This window comes from Pan paniscus, chromosome 11 (genome assembly GCF_029289425.2).
Source record: "Pan paniscus chromosome 11, NHGRI_mPanPan1-v2.0_pri, whole genome shotgun sequence".
Taxonomy (NCBI): domain Eukaryota; kingdom Metazoa; phylum Chordata; class Mammalia; order Primates; family Hominidae; genus Pan; species Pan paniscus.
This window is the reverse complement of record NC_073260.2, coordinates 1,265,630-1,287,215: the sequence shown is the minus strand read 5'-3', so window position 1 is coordinate 1,287,215 and position 21,586 is coordinate 1,265,630. Positions and strand designations below refer to the sequence as shown.

Below are 21,586 nucleotides of genomic sequence, written 5' to 3'. Positions count from 1 at the left end.
TCCCCCCACCCTTTCTAGAGCCCCTGAGCTGATGTTCATCATCCCGTTCCCCCCACCCTTTCTAGAGCCCCTGAGCTGATGTTCATCATCCCGTTCCCCCCACCCTTTCTAGAGCCCCTGAGCTGATGTTCATCATCCCGTTCCCCCCACCCTTTCTAGAGCCCCTGAGCTGATGTTCATCATCCCGTTCCCCCACCACCCTTTCTAGAGCCCCTGTCCTGTGGCCAGCCTTCTGCTGCACTGGTTGCTGGCCTGGTGGGATGACCCAGACCCTCAGCCCTGTGCATCCCAAGTCCCTACTTGTTGCCGTTCTTTTTCCAACCCTGGCTGCTGTGGTAATCCAGTCACAGTGAAGACTGTGCACAGGAGCATGTTCATAGGAGCATGGAGAAAGGCCCAGTGAAGCCCCTGATTCCCAGAATTATGCAGTGGCAGCTCTACCCTTCACAGTAATGAGGGTCAGATGATCTGGCTGGCATGGAAACTCTTTGCGATGCCTGCTGGCCTTCTGGCACGAGCAGCCCCAAGTGACCAGGTGGCCACCATGGCTTTGGTGTTGTGTGGTAGAAGCCTTCTCCACCTGTTTGAACCAGGGCCTCTAGATTTGCCAGACCTAAAATTGGGGAAGATGAGCGCAGAGTTCATCCTGGGTTTCTGGAGCGATGGTGAGACGGGCCCCTTCTTCTTTCACCGTTTCCTCGATCCATGCATTTTACTGATTGGGCACCCAGTACCATCGATTGGCCGTTGGTTCATCTTGAAATACGGCACCCCAACCCCATGAAGTGTATCACCAAGCCGGCATTTTATCTCTGCCTTTAAGGTCAGGGCAGCGTCTCCTAAGTGGTGTTGCGTTAGATGATCCAGTGGACCCCACGGTCACCTGGCTCACATGCATCCCCTGCGTGTGCTCCAAGCTGATGTTATATGGAATCCTGTGTTGGTAAATCTCTGAGATGTTAGTGCTGTCATGGTACTGCACAAGGAAAGGCAAACCCACACCTGGGATGTGGGTGGATCCCAGATGAGACAAATCACTGCCCTTTCCAGGAGAAGGTGTTCTGGTATAATCAGCTTACCACTAGGTGGCTGGTTGACAGCCCCAAGGCATGGCACCAGATGGAAGCCCAGTGTTGCTGTCTGTTCATTCCCGGTAGATAATCGTCAGTGGTCATGGCTGGATCATGCTGCTGAGAGGGTCTTGGCCATGATGGTCACCCTATCCAGAGGTCTGCTGTGTGGACACTGGGGCTGGTGAGGACAGAGGCTAGCCAATATCTGTTGGTCGATTTATCCCAGTGCTTGGTTTTTAGTGCCCCATGGTGAGCATTGGTTTGCAAAACAAAGGCCTGTACCCCATGCCCGTTCCCAAGGCCCATCTGTCTGCCTCTCACCTAGACCTTGTTCCCTCCAGGATCCTGACCAGCCGTTTGTGCCTGCCTAGGACCCTGTTATCCTCAGCACAGGCAACTTGTTTTCCCCCCCACACAGAACTGACCAGATACCCTGCCCAGGGCTCTGCTCCACCTCTGTCTTTCAGGCTGTTCCTATGTGAGGCTGTAGTGAGGCCTGCACCAGTATACCAAGCAACCCATCCACAAATCAGGTCTGCATTTCCCCCTAAGTTGTAGTGAATCCCCATGAAGTGATGGCGGGAGTGAGGTGAGGACGTCATTGGTCAACAGAGGTGCGTGTCATGGGGGATTGGGCCACATGTTGTGTGCTGTGTCCTCTAGACATGCTTGGGTTCGGTCGTAGAGGTACCCCTTCCATTGTTCACTGGGCCTGTGGTGGGTCTGACAGCACATCACTATGGGGAGATGCTTTGGTGTCATAGACAGCGATGTCTCTTGGTGACACACACAGCTGCCACCAGGGCCAGGAACTAGGTTGGCCCCTCTCATTATGCTTCTGTTCTGTAGATGGCATGGCCTGCTCCCAAATGCTGGGTGTCTGCACTGACTTCTCTGTGGAGGCTTTCCCAGGACTTTACCCAGTGTCCTTACCTACCACATACACATCAAGGACCCTGGGGGTTGCTGGGTTTTGTGGCCCAAGTGGCAGGGCCACTGCTATCACATCATGGGTCTGTTGGAGACCCCACTTGTGCTCTGAAACCTCTCAAACCTGGCAGCGTCTTGAGTCACAACAGTATTTCCTAAGTGGCCTATGCCATCTCCAAAACGCAAAGCAGCCTACCCCCAGTAGAAGTGTGAGGTGCAATCACTAACTTGTCTCTTACCTTGGAGTCCTTGTCCTGGCATAGCCCAGACCACTGGACCCCTAAAAACTTCACTGACGTGGAAGGTCCATGAATCCTTGTAAGATTTATCACCTGTGCTCTGGAGTGCGTCAGGGCATCTGATCTAAGTAACATAACGTCATCAGTGTGGTGGACCGGTGTGGTGTTCTGAAGAATGTCTTGGCAGGCACAGTGGCCACACCTGTGATCTCAGGGCTTTGGGAAGCCAAGGCAGGGAACGTCTTGGGCAGGCACAGTGGCCACACCTGTGATCTCAGGGATTTGGGAGGCCAAGGTAGAAAGATCACTTCAGCCTAGGAGTTGGAGACTAGCCTAGGCAAGACGGCGAGACCCTGTCTCTGCAAAAAATTTAAAAATTTAGCCAGGCATAGTGGCACACGCCCGTAGTCCCAGCTACCCAGGAGGCTGAGGCAGGAGAATCGCTTGAGCCCAGGAAGTCAATGCTGCAGTGAGCTATGATCACACCACTGCACTCCAGCCTGGGCCACAAAGTGAGTCCCTGTCTCTAAAAAATAAAAATAAGAATTCCAAATGATTAAGAGTACCTTTGGACCATGTTGTGACATAGGGCCAGACCGTGAATGTCTGCTGTGGATACAAACTGCTTCTGACCCTGCTTAGCAGTGACTGCTGAAGAGTGTGCTCACCAGGTTGGCACCTGTGTGCCAAGTCCCAGAGGCTGAGTAGATCTGTTCTATTAAAGATACCAAATCTCCCACAGCAGTGGGTACTGAGCCTGAGTTATCTGGGGAGTAGTCCAGTGTCATCCATTGTGATCCAGTTTTCTTGCACGGTCCATACTGGTGAATTAAATGGGAATGAGGTGTAGACCAACCACCCCTTTATCTTTTAATTATTCAAGGTGGCACTAACCTCTCCATTCCATACTGGATGCAGTGTTATAATGTACTGTTTTGGCTGGGGGGTGTCGGTGTTGAGGACTTTCCTATTGTTATGTCTATTTCACATGTCGAGGAGCCAGTGTGGTGGGTTCGGCCAGTTAGTTAGGACTAGCCAAATGAACACCAGCTGTGCCTGGGCACACGAGGCCACTGAGAGATGGGCCTGGGCCAGGGATTCATTGGTGTCCTGGCCCCTGCGCACACTCTGAGATGGAGCCGCAATCTCATTTTAGTTCCTTGGTATCAATGTTATCTTGGACCTTGTATCCAACAGCCTTCAAAACCTCCGGGTATTCTTTCTCCAGTGTGCAATTTCTCAAGTAAACGAGCCCGATCTCCTTGGGGAGGGGCAGAGAAATGGCTGCTGTCTGGACTCCCTCTTGTGTTGTAGGATTCTTCTGCAAGGGGGCCCAGTCTCTCCTCTAAGCTGTGGACCCTGGATCTGAAAACTGACTGGTTGAGAGACTCGGGAGGGTGCATGTTTGTCCATGGTGGTGGCTGTTATCAGCCTTCTGCTCACTTACTTTCATTCTTTTGAATTCCGTATTTACATATGTTAATCTCAAGCAGCATCCTTGTTGGCACTGCCCCTCTGTCCTGCCTCTAGGAATGCCATGGCCAATTAGCTGAAGCAGCATCCTTGTTGGCAATGCCCCTTTGTCCTGCCAATGCCATGGCTGATTAGCCACCACTGTGGACCTTTGCAGGTCAGGGCTCTTGGTTGCCATTGAGGCCTCACCGCCCACTCTGGTGGTTCCAGGCAACCAGCCATGGAAGGGAGCCAGCCTCGTGTGATTGTGTGCTGCCATGGAGCCTCTGCAGCTCTAGAGCCTTCTCTTCTTCCCAAAGGAATCCCTGCTCCATGACAGCATCTCCTCCCGTCAACCCTGGCCTGCAGAAGAGAACCACCAGTGGCCTTGTGCGTGATGCCAGTGCCCTCCTCCCAAAACGCTCTGAGAAGCTGGTTGGCTCGTGGGCACTTGGATCGTACATGATAGGTTCTTTCTAGCATGCCTACCTCTCTGAGCCTTTTGGTGCTATGCTCAGCATCTGCCAAGGCAGTTCTGGCACCCTCACGTCATTTAATGTGGGCTATGAGGTTTTCCAAGCTCCTGGGAGTCATCCCAGCAGCCTGTTAGCACCTGCCTCAGGTGCCCTCGCCAGGGTATTGGATCCTGAGTCATGGGAGAAAGCTCCCCTACATTAAAAATAGTTTTTTATCCTGCCTGTCTTCCAGCCATCCTCATCCAGTCCCTCCCACCTTGCTCCTGCCACACGTACCCGTTATATCACACAGCCCTTCACTGGGCAGCCTTTTTTTCTCACTCAGCAGGACCACCGCTTCCCAAGTCAGGCTGTATGAAAACTCGAGTTGTGGGTCTAGTGGCCGGCATGGGAAGTGAGGTGGAACTTGGGGAGGGTGAGTACCATCGTGGAAAGCATCCACCTCAGCTGAGACTCCTGCAGGTATTCAGGCAAGACAAAGTGAGGTCCTCCAGCAGGGAGGGGACGCTCCTGCAGGCCCAGGCAGTCCCGGGGCATCTGAGAGCTCTGTGTTGGGGGCATGCCCACACTGGTGTTCCTCCTCTGCGTGGCAGAGCCTGCCCTTCTTTTCTGGGTGCTGACGTTGGAGCATGAGAGACTTGTGGAGTCCTCTCTAGAGCCCTGGTCCTCCCTTGATCCCAGGCTGGTCAGCACAATCCGAAACACAGACTACATTTGGGTTATGCTTGGAGTTGCTAATTGACAACTTGTAACGTTTTCTTCCTCAGAGTAATTGGTGGCACTTAGCCATGGTTCACCAGCTCTACCATCCTTACAGCGCCCATTCCTGACAGCCTGTGGATGCTAATGATATCTTGCGGTATCGTTATTGCACCCCTTTCAACCCTTTACAGATTTGCCCAAGATGAAGGTTTCAGCAGTTTTAATGCTACGGCACACCAGGAGTTACCGTCACCTCACTTACCACCCACCAACAGAGGAGAATCTGTCCAGTGAGCCACTCCCCAAGGTTTCCATCCTTAGAGTCGGCTTCCAAGGAACCACCCCTGGTGTCACCTGTCTTTGGATCAGAACGTGTGATCCAAATGTGATTTACTGGAATCACAGTTTCCAGGAATAGTTGGTGAGGATGGGGGCAGTTAGAGTTGTCCCAGTGAGGGGCAAGAGAGTGCAGCATGGGCTCCACCTGCAAAGCAGGTTCTGGCAGCCTGTGGGAATCCCTGCATCAAGAGACCCAAGAGGGCGGGGCACGCTGGCTCATGCCTGTACTCCCAGAACTTTGGGAGGCTGAGGTGGGAGCATCGCTTGAACCCAGGAGTTCGAGGCTGCAGTGAGTTATGATTGTACCACTGCACTCCAGTCTGGGCAACAGAGCAAAACTCTAAAAAAATAAGAGAGAGAGAGAGAGAGGCGGGGAGGCAGGAGGAGAGAGACAGAGGGGGAAGGAGAGAGACAAGTGCTGCTGTGGGGCGTGAAAGTGCGTTGGGAGCCAGTGTGGACAGAAGCAGAGCGATCACAGGGCCTGTGTGGCTGAGACAGTAACAGCACCTTCTCCACTTTTAAGGAAACGAACTTCTGAATAAGTCATCGGTAAAAGATGAAATGATGGAAATTAGAAAATATAAATAACAGAAAAGCAATGAAAATACTGTATATTAAAGCTCATGAGATAACAGCTGAAGCAGTACTCAGAAAGAAATTTACAGCCTTAATGTTTATATTAGAAAAAGAAAACGGTGTAAAAATTAATGAGTTTAGCATCTAACTTTAAAAGTTAGAAAAAGAACAACAGAATAAGCTCAATAAAGTAGAAGAAAAGTATAAGAATAGAAATTAAGAAAGTGGAAAACAAAGACTAGAGAGAATCAATAAAGTCTAAACTTAGTTCTTTAAAGACTTAAAAATTGACACACTTCTGGCAAGATTAATCAAAGAAAAATAAGAAGGTAAAATACACGATGTAAGGCAGGGGAGAGGGGTCATGACAGTAGGTACAGGAGAGAGTAACGTGAATAACGTGAAGGAGAATATTGTGAATAGTTTATGCCAGTACATTTGAAAACCTAGGTAAGTGAACACATTACTAGAAAAATATAAATGACTGAATGTGACAAAAGAAGAGAGAAAAACCCTAAATGGTTCTTTATTAAAGCATTAAAGAAGTTGAGTCAATAAACAATCTTCCTATAAAGAAAACACCAGATTCTAGTGGTCTTATACATTAGGTTTCTACTTAAAATATAAGGAAAGATCATTCCACTCTTAAACAGATTTTTCTAGAGAACGGAAAAAGAGTGAACATTCTCTAACTAGACTAGTATAATGTTGACATTAAAATTTTTTTAAAAGAAGAGAAGGCTGGGTGCAATGGCCCAGGCCTATAATCCTAGCACTTGGGGAGGCTGAGGTGGGCAGATCACCTGAGGTCAGAAGTTCGAGACAAGAGTGGTTAACATTGTGAAGCCCCGTCTTTACTAAAAATACAAAAGTTAGCCAGGCATGATGGCGCACGCCTGTAATTCTAGCTACTTGGGAGGCTGAGGCACAAGAATCGCTTGAACCCAGGAGGTGGAGGTCACAGGGAGCCAAGATTGCGCCACTGCATTCTAGCCTGGGCGACAGAGTAAGACTCTTTCAAAACATATAAATAACCAGAACTCTGGCACTGCTGGTGGGCGTGCCAGCCAGCACAGCATCTGGGAGGGCTCAGCAGCCCCTCAAAAGTTGGACATGTGCATACAACTCAGCAACTGTACTCCTAGGCAGGTGTCCCAGAGGGTGCCTGCACAGATGACCCCCAGAGGCATTTTCACACAAGTGTTCCTGGCACCAGCGTTCTGCCGACCAAACAGAGGCATCTGAGTGCCCATCGGCAACAGAATGTGCCAGTTGTTAGGGTCTCTGCTAACGTAGTGAAAATACGCAAATGATGTGAAATTGAAACACAGCTTTGGGGGGTTTCTGTGTGTGCACCCCTTTCCAGTGACATCAGCACAGTGTGGATGCTTCTCAGAAACAGTTTGTGGTCAGAGCATAGGTGTGCGCAAGTCAAAGAAGCCTGTGGGCGGCCTGATCCCACAACAAAGGCCAGGGACAGGCAAACATAGAATGCATTTCCAGAGTTTCTGGTAAAGCTGAAAAGACAAGCCATGATTAACAAGAAGGGAAGGTAGTTGCTGCGTCTGCAGAGGAGGAAGGGAGACCCAAGACGGCTTCGGAAGTGATGGTGATGTTCCGTTCGTAAAGCTGCGTGATGAATATATATAGATACTTGGTTTTACTTTTCTTTAAAATATTTATGCGTAATCTTTTATGTGATATGCTTTATGATTTAAAAAAGTTAATGATCTGAGTAATCCAAGCAAAAAAGCTGAAACCTGCCATTTAATCAGAAAAATCAGAAAAGTTGAGTCCCCCTAGCACTGGTGTTGCGTTTCCCAGTGGCTGCCTCCTCCCTGTGCGTCTCGCCCGGAAGCATTTAGTCCCAGTGCGCTTTCCGAGAGGCACAGGTGGGCTGCATTGCTGATTCCTAAGGGCCTCCTCCTTGGAAACAGAAATCTTTATTCATCAAATACAGTGATGGAAACATTGAGCTCCCAGCTGTAAGGACACAGCTTGGTGGGGAGGGGTGGTTTCTGCGTGTGTGCGCCTCCTTTCCAAGAGGGGCGGGAACTGCTGACTGCTGAGAGGGCACAAAGTGGAGGGTGCCTGGCTGACGTCAGAGATGTGCAGAGAGCCCCAGTGCCCAGCCGGGCTCTAGGGAAACCTCCCGACACCCCAAAGAGGCCCTGGTGTAGGGCAGAGGCCTTGATACAAGGCAGATTCCTGCTGCAGTGCAGGCAGCCAGACTAACCCACACTCCGTCCCTCAGCTGCGAGACAGTCGAGGCCGGGCTGTTTGTGGTCGTGTCAGACCCTGGTTCAAGCAAGCCCTCCTTGGCAGCCCCTGCCAACCCTGGACACCCAGCAGGTTGGGGGCCTGAGAGCTGCTGGTTGGAAAGCTCAGCTGTCCCCTGGCCACTCTTGCTCCTGGAGCCCAGGTCATCTCCTGTTCTGCCTGGAGGAGAAAAGATGAAGGGAAAGCCATCGTGTGGACTGGTGGTGCTTTGTTTTGTTTGTGTGTCTGTTTTTCATTTGGAGCCACTTCATATGTTTACTTTGTGAATGCACTTTTTTTTCTTAGGCAAAAATATGAGTGTCAGTTCCCATCCCCAACTTAAAAATCAAAATAGAGTTTTAGCAAGGGCACCCAGAGAGAGGGCTCCAAGCAAGCATGAAACTGACATTGATTTCTTTGCCTGGAAATAAAAATAAATAAAGAAGTGTCTGTGAGTCATCTTTGGATTTGCATTACAAACAAGAATGCAAATGAATGCCACCTTGTCTGCATAACCTACAGACTTCAAAAATATGTTTTGGTCTGATATATTTTAAGAAAAATAATGCAGTTTACCAAAATCCTAATTTTCTAGTTAAGTAATCAGAGTTTGAGTTTTTGCTTGTGTTGATGACTCATTTTCTCTTTTGTTTTCTGTTTTTGTTCTTGATTTACCTTAACCTACCTGCTGACTCACGCCATCCAACCAACATACAATGCGAAAACCCATGTCTCCGTCTGTATGTTGTGCACCTGCTGCTCAAACCTCCCCAATTTGTAAATAATATGCAAATATCCATCCATGAAAACATCACATGTAGGAAACGGTTGGTTTCACGACTCTGAACGGTTCTTGCAAGTCCTTGCTTTGCTCGCTCTGCTCCTCTCCTGCCCTCTGGTTCCTGGGACTCCAGCCCACTGCCCTCTAGGCGTGTGGTTGGATGCGGCTGCACCCACTCACCTCTGGCCTCCTGGACTTGCTCCCTCGGCTCTGGGCATTCAGCAGGGCTTCTGAGGGCCCTCCTGGCAGCGATTTGATTCTGGGAACTGGCCGTGGGCGGGGCTTCCCTGAGACCTGCCCAAGGAGAGGGAGGTGGGGTTTCTGGAGTGGGTAAGTGTCTAGGGTAGTTTTTCCTGTTGGGACTGGCTCAGATTTGGGGAGGCTTTGCAGGACATGAGTTTGTCCCTGATCCCTGCGAGTCCATGGTTCCTGTTGCGCAGCCATCTCCCACCTGCTGTGTCCCCATCAAGCCAATCAAGAAGGCCCCGCTTTGCCCAGGTGGCCTCTGCAGACTCCCCTGTAGCTTCCGTCCTTCCTGGACTGACCGTGCCTTGGAGTGGGCAGGGTCAGGCCTGGGGTTCAGGGCTCAGGGGCAGGGCTTACAGTCTTTGTCTTCATGATTCAGGAGGGTTCTTGTAGGGCTGAGTAGAAGAAGGGGGCTCTGCCCCTAGAGGCAGTGGAGCCGAAGCTCCCTCATTCGCATGTCACTGAATTGTGTATGTGCCTCGGTCAGCAAGCTCATGTGGAGTGCAGGTCCAACCGGAGCTTCCTGCTGGGTCTTCAGGAATTTTAGAGCAAAGATATTTGGTAACTGACCCAACTTTAGCTGTGACTGTGGAAATTAATATAAAGTAGAAGATATTTCAGAGTCGTGTAAAAGTGAATGTTTGTGATACAGCGATTCACAATTGGAGCAGAAGAGCTAGCGTTTTGAGAAAATACCATTTAATGCTGCAGAAACACCCAGGCAATGTCATCTGCACGCATCCAGCTCGTGCCAGTCAGGCCTCTGCTCAGCGTCACCTCCTCAGAGAGCCCTTCCCCACATTGTCTGTCCCCTGTCCTCTTTCTCCACCACACATCCACGCCTGACATGTTACTCATGCACATGCACGTCTCTTTCCTGTCTTCAATTGTCAGTCTCATTAGAATGAAAGGGAGCCACAGAGCAGTTTTTCTGCACCTTCTGGGCCTTGTCCTCTGGTGTGGTACCTGGCCCACATCGGGGCCCACAGATCGGGATGGGGTGCCCAGCTGACACTCGGGACAAGCCCTCACTTCCCTGTGACTCTGGCCAGAGGCTGTGGTGGTCTTGGATACAGGGGATGCTGGTCTTCGTCCAGAGTCAGTGGTCACTGTCATGGCACGGTGTCCTGCAGTGCTAAGAGCAATTTTAAATCCCTTTTCTCAAGTACTCCTCACCTCCTGGACTGGGTGTCCCCGTGTTTCTTTGTGGATGAGAAAGCTGAGGATTGAAGGGTTAGGGACTGTTGTCCCATCAAGGTGAGTCAGCCACCATGTTGAGGGCACAATGGTGTGCCTTTGGGGTGCCACAGACCTTTTCCAACTCAGGTAGAAGTAAGGAAGGGCCTGGCCTTGAAGTAGGTGTGGCTGCAACAGAAGCCATGGACTCAGTGAGGTTGGGGCAGGCTGTGTCTGTCTCCGAGGGGCTGGCGGAGGCCAGAGGTGATGGTGCAGGTGCACGGCGTGGCGCTGCGTGTGCTTCTGTCCCTTGCTCTCCTGCATGCAGCTGGCATGGTGCCCGGCCTGCCACGCTGTGCTCGAACATCTGTGGCTGCCGTCACCGTCTGTCTTCACAGCTCTCCAGGGCGCCCGTCTCCTGCTCCCAGCCTCTCCTGAGTACCCACAGGAGCCCCGAGAGAAGCCAGGAGGAAGGGGGGAATGTGGGTCTCCACAAAAACAGAAAGTGATGGTGGCTGAGGTTGGCATTCATGCATTAAGTAATTTGGACAAACTGTTACTCTCCACGCACCTCTCACCTGCCCTGTTGTCTTCCAGTCCTTCCTTCTTACCTGGCAGCCTTTATTTTCCCCAGTGTCTTCAGGGAATCTTGTCTGTGCCGCTGCCTGACTGTGCTTTGAGCCAGTGGGTGCTGTGTTGCCCCAGTCCCTGCCCCTCCAGACCCCCTGAGCACAAGGTTTCAGAGTGGGAGCCTCCAACCCCCGGCTCTGCTTCATCATCTTACATAAGGGTCTCTTGACACGGGACTGCGGCCCTCCACCCCTGCACCCATGTTTCTAAGATGGCTGGCTTCTCTGTGGGTCCTCGTGGCCCAGAGTACTTGGCCATCTTGTCTACCATGGAGATTTTCTTTCCCTGGCACAAGCAGATTACGGAGCTACAGGTACACTTGTGCTGCCCTCTGGGGTCACACCCTGAGGTCTACTGCTGCCGCCTTGCTGATTTGGATCATAGCCCGTCCTTGTGCCCACTGGCCATGGATATCATTCAAAACCAGTCCTGCTCCCACAGTTGCAGCATCCCGCCTGAGAGCCAGTCCCTCGAGTTGAATCCTCAGCCACCCTGCCCCTGCCAGTGGAAGTGGCAGACCTAGGCAGAGGTGTCCTCAGTACGGGTTGGGCCACTGTCCCTGGAAGGAAGAGTGAGGCCCACCCCTCCACTGACACCTCATTCCCACCTAACGGTAGCCCTGGAGAGTCGGGATGCTCTGCCAGGCCCTCACCGCCTCTGCGCCTGCATGTGCTCCTGCTGCTGCTGTCTCATTCGACATCTGTGTTCTCTTTATTTGATGACTGAATCTGACAACACGAACGTGTCTCTGAGCCTGAGCTGCTTGCATATTTCAAAATGCTGCAGTGGCAGGAAGCTGCTCTCAGGCTGTGTGTGGGCACCTGACCTCTAGGTAGACAGAGGGCAGAAAGCCTCCTGGGTCCACAAGCACCCCCATCTGTGCACGGACACCTCCCCAGAGCCTGCTTCCCTGAAAGGGATGTGCCAGTACAGTAATTCAAGTGCCCTGGGGCCACGTGGAGGCTTTACTGCCAGGTAATCTGTGGAGTCCCAGGTTTATCCATTTATCATTGTGCTTGATTTTGAGCCCCTTGGATGAGGGAGCTACACTAGACAGCCTGGGTTCTCTAGAGCAGAGGCCTGTTTGACCGTGAATTGCAGAGGTGGCTTCCGTGGTGTGAGCAGCAGAACACCTGTACCTTCCATAACTTGTCTGCACACGCCTGGAGCAGCCTCAGAGGAAGTGTTTGCCCCTCTGCCAGGTCCCAGCGAGGGTCCCAGGCAAGCAAGGGCTTTGCTGACTGAGCCAGGGAGGAAAGGGCATAGCTGTGAAGCCTGGGCGGGGGTCCCTTCCGGGGTGCTGGGTGGAGAAGCAGTCATGCCCAGCACGTGGTCAGCTTGACCGTGTCCTGCAAGAGGTGGTCACTGCTGGAGGCCCAGCCACAGGTGATCTCCCAGCTCACCTGGCAGCAGAGAGATGCCTGGGAGAACTTTTCTCTCTGTTGCTCACGGTTGGGGGTGGGGAGGGGCCTTAGAGCCAAGGAGGTTTTCTCTGATTTGCTGCATGAGAAGTGATTTGCAAGGACAAGCTTTACTTCTGGAAGATTTTCTGGTGGCCGATTGCTGCTTAGACTGTGAAGCAGAGACCTTTTATTTTAATCTTTTTAACCACTTTTCTTTGGGGCCACAGGGATGTGGGAAGAGGTTGTAGGGTGGCAGCAGCTTGCCTGCGCTTTCAGGGCTTCTGAAGGTCAGAGAACAATTCCTCTTCTCTGCAGAACAATTTCATCAACCTCAGCTTCCTCCGCCTCTTCCGAGCTGCGCGGCTGATCAAGCTGCTCCGCCAGGGCTACACCATCCGCATCCTGCTGTGGACCTTTGTCCAGTCCTTCAAGGTGGGCCAGGCGGGGGGCCTCCATGCTTTCTGTCGCCTTCCTCCGTCTTGCTTCCCCTGCCCCCACCACAGTGGCCCCTCCTTTGGGAGGCTGGGAGAGGGTATGGCATGCAGGTTTCGTGGTTGTATGCATTGTCCTGTTGTCATTTATAAAGACGTTTTAAGTCATCTGTAGGTTCCCTTGGTCATGCTCACAAGAACCCTGAGGTGGGTTTCATGACTCCGAGTTAGAGATAAAGAAACTGGGGCATCACTTGGTGGAGGGGCTTGGTGGCCAGTGGGATGGAGCTGGAGTAGGCTGAGGTCTGTGTGACCTCAAAGGCCCAGCCACCGTAGCAGGAGGCCTGGGCGTGGTGGCTGGGAGGTGCCTGTAGCTGACCGGCCCCTGTCTCCGCAGGCCCTGCCCTACGTGTGTCTGCTCATTGCCATGCTGTTCTTCATCTACGCCATCATCGGCATGCAGGTGGGTGCTCCCCTTTGGGACAGAGCGCGGTTCCGGCCTCCCGTGCCCTGGAGCAGAGGGGCACTGATCATGATTGTCAAATCATCGTCATAATCAGTTGAGCCTTAGTGAACATTCTCTGTGAGCCAGATCCTGCTTTGAGCACTTGCTGAACTTATGTAATCCTCTTTTCTTACTCTTTTTTTTTTTTTTTTGTGACAGAGTCTGGCTTTGTCACCCCGGCTGGAGTGCAATGGTGTGATCTTGGCTCACTGCAACCTCTGCCTGCTAGGTTCAAGCGATTCTCCTGCCTCAGCCTCCCAAGTAGCTGGGATTATAGATGTGTGCCACCACGCCCGGCTAATTTTTGTATTTTTAGTAGAGACAGGGTTTCACCATGTTGGCCAGGCTGATATTGAACTCCTGACCTCAAGTGATCCACCTGCCTTGGCCTCCCAAAGTGCTGGGATTACAGGTGTGAGCCACCGCGCCCGGCCTAAACTTACGTAACCCTCAGAAAGACTGTTTTGCGGAGGAGGACATGGAGGCACCACAAGATTGGGCTGCTTGCCCAGGGCCATCCTGGTGTGGGGCAGCTCTGGCCCTCGGCCCATTGCCGCCTCTCCAGGTGGATGCACCGTGGTGTTCTTGAGGGCTGCATGGGCTCCCGCCCAGTGATGGTAGGGTGTCGGGGCACAGGTCAGAATGGGTGCTGGCTGTGTGGTAGAGGCGCATTGGAGCACAGCTGTGTTTGCCGAGTGGCTTGCACAGCAGCGGTCGGTTATCCTGTTAGTCTGGCAGCCGCGCTGAAGGACAGGCCTGACCCGCGGCAGGGGGTTACATGCTACTGGGGAAAACTGCCTGAGAATGTGAGCAGGAGCGCATCGGATCCTTGCGCTGGGCAAACTTGGCTTGCATAATTTAGATTTTCTTTATTTTAGAAAGAACACATTGTCAGCTATTTGGGAAAAAGCATTTAAAAAAACATAAAGCAGTGTCCCAGTTATAAATCTTCGGCATCTGACCACTTTTCCAACAGCAGGGATGGAAGAGGGACCCGAGTGTTAATTTGTTATCGAAGGTGCCGGTGTTTCAAAGGTTCACGGAAAACTGATTTCTAAACTCTATTTCAGGGATTGAAGAGTTCTCTTGCTTTAAAATTTGCAGAGATCTGATGCTGTTTAAATAAATACATCTTTTTTTCCTGCTTTGGTCTGTGGATGTCCAAGAGCACATACGTTACTGATCTTTGTGGATGTGTCATAGTTCATAAATTTGCAGCCAGATTCCAGATTTTGGGCTGAGTACAATTACTGACCCATTTGCATTTCTTACTGTGGAAAAGTCAGTTAAAATGGATAAAAAGCCCGTTGTACTGTTGCATATGTTTTAAGAAGACATTTTCCCATGATCTGTCAGACCTGTTACCAACATAATGCCTGCTTTGGAGTCGCTGATGATCCGACTTGAAAACACTTCCTGTGTTACGTGTGGCAGAGGCCTCACAAACTTAGCTCGGGGCCGTTCTTGTGAGTGTTTCGGACTTGCATCTGTGGACAGGTTCAGAGCTGGAGCCGGCACATGTGTAGCTACGGAGAGGGCGTCTATACTGGGAATGCACACTGGCCTCTCCCGGGTGGGAGTTCTCTGGTGTGGGGCAGTCGCCCATCTCATGTGGGGTCCTTGTATGGCTCGCACACCCTCTCTGGCTCGGTCCACCTGGCGCGGCTCCTGCAGACCCAGCAGTGTCCGTGCCATTGCTCTTCTCCATTGCAGGTGTTTGGGAATATTGCCCTGGATGATGACACCAGCATCAACCGCCACAACAACTTCCGGACGTTTTTGCAAGCCCTGATGCTGCTGTTCAGGTGTGTTGTTCGGTCAGCCCAGGCCAATGTCTGCTCTTCCATCAGGGGCTGCTTTACTCAGGATGAAGAAGGCTGGGTGTCAACCGTAGAGACCACCCATTTCTAATTCCCCGACCCCACTGGCTTCCCCTCAGCAGGCCTTTCTGGTTCTTCCCCTCTCTCTGCTCCTCTTTTCCAAAGGCTCTTGATATCTGCCCCAGTCTCAGAACAGGCTGAAGGGAAGCCCTGAGGGAGGTCATCCTGGTAGCCCTGGGCCAGGCCGGCCTCTGCTTCCTCGTCTGTGCTCCCTGGCGACAGCTTGGGAGCCTCCGGTGAGGCTCCAGGCAGAGGTCTGGGAGGACAGAGGTGCCTAGCAGGGGCTCTCTTGAAGTGCGGGCCTCCAGCTTTCCACCTGCGCCCTTGTTGATTACAGGGATTGGTGGGATCGAGGGCAGTAGGGCAACAGGGGGAACTGACCAGCAGAGTTTGTAGCTACTCAGTGGCCCAAGGAACCCAACTGACCAGAACTGCTGATCTGAACACACCTTTATTTTCCACCATCTCTCATGGGAGCTGCCGTTCCCTGGGCTCCTGGATCCAGCCAAGCCAAGTAACAGGCAGAACCTGGAGGGGCCAAGAGGCCATGGCACAAGCTTCGGGGCCTTCCGAGATCTCCTGGTGGAGATGTGCCAGGAGAGGCCTCAGCATCAGCTGCTGTTCCTGGGCGCGGAACAGGAGCTATGGGCCATCCTGGTTTGAGAGTGAACTTGGGAGCAGAAGGGAGGTGGGTGAACATGTTTTCCTGCCTCCTGAGTCTCCCACCGTTTATCACTCACGAGCCTAGGACAGGAGGAAGGAGCTCTTTTAGGGATTTACCATTTCAGTTCATGTATGCAAATGCACTGGGCTGCTGCACAGCCAGCCTTGGGGGATGCTCAACACAGCCCACCCTGCCTGCAGATGCGCACTGGGGCGAGCTCAGACCCAGACCTGCTTTGCTGAGCTGCCTGGAGAGACCTCTTAGACTCTTGCTTCTTTGCATAACATAAGCAAGCACCCTTAGGCTGACACTGTCCCCAAATGATGTTGTTTGTCTGGGCTTTAGCTGCTGCGTTAGTTTTATTTCATCATTTATTACTATTCTGCCTCATGCCGCGGAAGACTTAAGGCAAACCTATGAAGTCAGCCTTAGTTTTGAGGCCTTTGGTCTCACAGCTTTCTGTTTCTCCCTGAACTTCGTGTTCCCTGGGAACACCCTTATCAGTCAGGCCCAGCACAGGTTGAAGCAGCAGCCCTGCAGGAACCCCCCTGCCTCCGGCTGTCATCAGTGAGGAGTGGGCCCAGCTTATGCCCGGGGCTGGGCACACAGACACACGGAGGTGGGGACCCAGGCCTCTGACCCACTTGTACCCTGCAAGCCCCTGGTGCTGGCTGTGTCCAGGAACAGACTCCGTGCAGGAGCATCCAGGGTGGCTGCTCAGGGCAGGGTGCTCTTGAGGTGTTCAAGGACCAGCAGAGGCCAGGGTGCTTGGAGTGGACTGAGCTGGAACCGAGATGGGGGTGAAGTCAGGGAAAGAGTGGGCAGCAGGTCCCACAGCGCTATGGGCAGTCATGTGGATTTTGGCATTTCTGATGAGCGAGGCAAGTCATCGGAGGGTTTTGAGAGGAGGAAGAATGTGATCTGGCCTGTGCTTAGTGGACCTGCTTCCTGCTGTGTAGGGCAGAGTGAGAAGATAGGCTCAGAAGCTTCCATAGCACAGGGCAGGTCACCTGCTTCCTGCTGTGTAGGGCAGAGTGAGAAGATAGGCTCAGAAGCTTCCGTAGCACAGGGCAGGTCACCTGCTTCCTGCTGTGCAGGGCAGAGTGAGAAGATAGGCTCAGAAGCTTCCATAGCACAGGGCAGGTCACCTGCTTCCTGCTGTGTAGGGCAGAGTGAGAAGATAGGCTCAGAAGCTTCCGTAGCACAGGGCAGGTCACCTGCTTCCTGCTGTGTAGGGCAGAGTGAGAAGATAGGCTCAGAAGCTTCCGTAGCACAGGGCAGGTCACCTGCTTCCTGCTGTGTAGAGCAGAGTGAGAAGATAGGCTCAGAAGCTTCCATGGCACAGGGCAGGTCACCTGCTTCCCGCTGTGTAGGGCAGAGTGAGAAGATAGGCTCAGAAGCTTCCACAGCACAGGGCAGGTCACCTGCTTCCTGCTGTGCGGGGCAGAGTGAGAAGATAGGCTCAGAAGCTTCCGTAGCACAGGGCAGGTCACCTGCTTCCTGCTGTGTGGGGCAGAGTGAGAAGATAGGCTCAGAAGCTTCCACACCACAGGGCAGGTCACCTGCTTCCTGCTGTGCAGGGCAGAGTGAGAAGATAGGGTCAGAAGCTTCCGTAGCACAGGGCAGGTCACCTGCTTCCTGCTGTGTGGGGCAGAGTGAGAAGATAGGCTCAGAAGCTTCCACAGCACAGGGCAGGTCACCTGCTTCCTGCTGTGTAGGGCAGGGTGAGAAGATAGGCTCAGAAGCTTCCGTAGCACAGGGCAGGTCACCTGCTTCCTGCTGTGTGGGGCAGAGTGAGAAGATAGGCTCAGAAGCTTCCGTAGCACAGGGCAGGTCACCTGCTTCCTGCTGTGTGGGGCAGAGTGAGAAGATAGGCTCAGAAGCTTCCATAGCACAGGGCAGGTCACCTGCTTCCCGCTGTGTAGGGCAGAGTGAGAAGATAGGCTCAGAAGCTTCCGTGGCACAGGGCAGGTCACCTGCTTCCTGCTGTGTAGGGCAGAGTGAGAAGATAGGCTCAGAAGCTTCCATAGCACAGGGTAGGTCACCTGCTTCCTGCTGTGTGGGGCAGAGTGAGAAGTTAGGCTCAGAAGCTTCCGTAGCACAGGGCAGGTCACCTGCTTCCTGCTGTGCAGGGCAGAGTGAGAAGATAGGGTCAGAAGCTTCCGTAGCACAGGGCAGGTCACCTGCTTCCTGCTGTGTGGGGCAGAGTGAGAAGATAGGCTCAGAAGCTTCCACAGCACAGGGCAGGTCACCTGCTTCCTGCTGTGTAGGGCAGAGTGAGAAGATAGGCTCAGAAGCTTCCGTAGCACAGGGCAGGTCACCTGCTTCCTGCTGTGTAGGGCAGAGTGAGAAGATAGGCTCAGAAGCTTCCACAGCACAGGGCAGGTCACCTGCTTCCTGCTGTGTAGGGCAGAGTGAGAAGATAGGCTCAGAAGCTTCCACAGCACAGAGCAGGTCACCTGCTTCCTGCTGTGCAGGGCAGAGTGAGAAGATAGGCTCAGAAGCTTCCGTAGCACAGGGCAGGTCACCTGCTTCCTGCTGTGTAGGGCAGAGTGAGAAGATAGGCTCAGAAGCTTCCGTAGCACAGGGCAGGTCACCTGCTTCCTGCTGTGTAGGGCAGAGTGAGAAGATAGGCTCAGAAGCTTCCACAGCACAGGGCAGGTCACCTGCTTCCTGCTGTGCGGGGCAGAGTGAGAAGATAGGCTCAGAAGCTTCCATAGCACAGGGCAGGTCACCTGCTTCCCGCTGTGTAGGGCAGAGTGAGAAGATAGGCTCAGAAGCTTCCATAGCACAGGGCAGGCCATGGTCGCTTGGCCTAGGACAGTGAGGAGTGGTGAGAGCCTGGCTGTGTTTTGAAGGCAGATGATCTGATGAACAGGATATGGAGAGAGAGAGGAGGCAAAGAAAACGCCCACATTTTTGGTTGGAGCAGCTGGAAGGAGAGTCACCATTTCTGGAAACGAAGACCAAGATGGCATGTGTCTGGGAGGAGGTCAGGAGTACAACTGGGGCCTGTGGTGTCCACAAAGAAGTGCTCGCCCTGGCGCTGGCCCCTGGTGCCGTAGATAATTTTTAGTAAGCAGTGGTTTCCCAATTAATGATCAGTTTGGAAATCTAGTGCCAGAAGTTTCCTTTGAAGAAACAGCATCTGTGACCCAGGCCTGGCACATGTGTGAGCTGTCTGTGGGAAGGAGCCCAAAGGAGTGGGCACGCTCGGTAGCCCCACAGGGCTCGGGCTCCCTCAAGGGCCTCTGTGGGCCTCACAACTCTGCCCTTCTTCTCAGGAGCGCCACGGGGGAGGCCTGGCACGAGATCATGCTGTCCTGCCTGAGCAACCAGGCCTGTGATGAGCAGGCCAATGCCACCGAGTGTGGAAGTGACTTTGCCTACTTCTACTTCGTCTCCTTCATCTTCCTGTGCTCCTTTCTGGTGAGTCCTGGGCACTGTGCCCCTCCCAGTGCCACGTCTTGTCTCGGTACAGCTCAGGCTTCCCCCACGTCTCCTGCTGATCCCTGACTCTGATCCAGGCCATGTCATAAGCTGAGTCCATGCTGATGGCCCTTGTTTCCCCAGAGATGGCGACTTCGTTAGCCAGAGAAAGGGGCGAGATGGTAACGGGCTCCTGTGGGCCCTTCCTTGACATCCGTGGAAAAGGGTTACATTTCCAGGGGCAACTGTTCCTTAACTTCCAGCTTCTAGAAGGTCATCCACTGTGGTGATGGGATGTGAAGGAACAGCATCCCAGCCAGTGTACGGGGAAAGCAGCTGGACTGGGTGGGGAGGTCGGCAGGGCTGGCCCCAGAGGTGTGGATTTTATTTCACATCCATGGAAGCCTCTGGGGGCCTCACAGGATCTGCTTGACGTTTTACAGCTTGGCTCTGGCTTCTGTGTGAGTAGTGAGGACGTGGCTGCAGAGCGAGTGAGGAGACGACTGGGGGCAACAGTGGCCTGGAGAAAGGAGAGGCAAGGGAGTGAGGTGGGATTGGGCTGCATTTTAAAAGTAGAGCTGGCACGATTGATGATGAGAGATGGGCATGCGAAGAGGAAAAAGCAGGCTGCATCCTGGGGTTTTCTGGGGCCACAGGGTGAGCAGTTCTTCTGAGATGGGAGTACTGGGGAGCTGAGATTAGGTCAGGGTTGGAGGCAGCAGAGATGCCCAGCGACCTCTGGGCTGGATGGAAATGAGTTGTTGTTAGTGTTCGGTGTGTTCGTGGGGCTGCATGCTATTTGCTGGATCCCTGTTAATGCGAAGCTTAGTGCAGTGACCTGCGTCCAAAGCAGCGCCTGAGTGCCTGTTAGACATACAGATTCCCAGGCCACTCCCGAGACTGCATCAGGGTGTCTTGGAGATGGATCCAGGAATCTGAGTTTTAACAAGCTCTCAAGGTGACTCTGTGTGTGTTGAACTTTGGTGAGCACTGACGTAGGGGAAGAACAGTGTTCAGAAGAAGGCTGAAGACTCTACCCCAAGGGCATTGAGGAGGCAGAAAGGAGCACTAGATCCAGAAACTGAGGTGGAGCAGTCCAGGAGGCAGGTGGAGAACCAGGAGTGGGCAGAGAGAGGAAGTAACCAGCCATGCACCATATTGACGGAAGGTGATGCAAGATGATGACCAAGAATTGTTAACTGGGCCGGGCATGGTGGCTCACACCTGTAATCCCAGCACTTTGGGAAGCCCAGGCGGACAGATCACCTAAGGCCAGGAGCTCAAGACCAGCCTGGCCAACATGGTGAAACCCCATCTCTACTAAAAATACAAAAATTAGCCAGACGTGGTGGCAGGTACCTGTAATCCCAGCCACCTGGGGAGCTGAGGCAAGAGAATCGCTTGAACCTGGGAGGTGGAGGCTGCAGTGAGCCGAGATCGTGCCATTGTACTCCAGCCTGGGCAACAGAGCCAGACTCCGTCTCAAAAAAAAAAAAAAAAAAAGAGGGAGGCTGAGACAGGAGACTCGCTAGAACCCGGGAGGTGGAGGTTGCAGTGAGCCAAAATTCTGCCACTATACTCCAGCCTGGGCAACAGAGCAAGACTCTGTCTCAAAAAAAAAAAAAATGGTTTATTGGATGTGGAAAGGCAGAGGCCGTTAGCGCCCTTGGCACATTGTTCCTCCATCATCGTAGTGGGAGTGAAGGCCTTGTTGCCGCAAGTTTGAGAGCCGGTAAGAGGAGAGGAGCACAGCCGGGACAGAGATGCTCTTGACAGTGAGCAGCACTGAGGAAACACCTCAAGCCTGTGGCCCTGACTCCAAGGAGGAACAGCTGGCATGGTTGTGCTTTTCTCTAGCCACATTCACTCCTCAGTACAAGGGTAGAAAAGTGGATTATCCAGATTCGGGATTTCCCAGACAAGTGCAAGGAGGGAGAGAAGGGTGTGTATAAGAGTGTGGTTATTGTGCTGGACGTGGGATCAAAGCTGGGGACAGAGGAGGGTGAGGGGCAATGCCACTGGGTTGGAGGTTCTCGTGAGGACACGTTTTGGGATGCAGGTATTTGAAAAAGGGAGCCGGAAAAGTAGGCAATGTGAGCAGAGTGGGATGTGTGAGGTGGAGACTCGGGAGGCAGTGAGTGATGCCATCGGTAAGCATCATTGCCGTCATTACATTATCATTGCAAGATCATTACATTAACATTAGCATGATCACTGTTGATAAGCATGTTTAGTGTGATTTGTAGAACAAGGAGATGAGCTGATGGGTGAGAAGGTTCAGGAATGGAGAGGGCAGGCAGCGGTCGTCCCATCTCTGTGGATCTTAAAAGCAACAAGAATGATAACAAGAATAGAAGTGGAGACAAAAACAGCAAGCCAGGTGCTAAGTTTTTCA

The 21,586-nt window shown here is 52.7% G+C and overlaps 1 protein-coding gene across 14 annotated transcripts in view; it reads left to right on the top strand.

The window, feature by feature from the left end:
- Positions 1-21,586, top strand: part of CACNA1B (calcium voltage-gated channel subunit alpha1 B) — a 253,949-nt gene that overhangs the window by 182,818 nt on the left and 49,545 nt on the right. For 13 of the 14 annotated variants that reach the window (XR_008626612.2, XR_008626611.2, XM_055117377.2 and 10 more), the window contains 4 exons: positions 12,598-12,714; positions 13,111-13,176; positions 14,932-15,023; positions 19,047-19,191. Coding sequence is in view for 12 of the 14 variants with exons in the window: in XM_055117377.2 (XP_054973352.1) it covers positions 12,598-12,714; positions 13,111-13,176; positions 14,932-15,023; positions 19,047-19,191 (420 nt within the window). In the remaining 2 variants the exon portion in view is untranslated. The remainder of the gene's footprint in view (positions 1-12,597; positions 12,715-13,110; positions 13,177-14,931; positions 15,024-19,046; positions 19,192-21,586) is intronic. The other variant, XM_055117383.2, reaches the window with a different exon arrangement.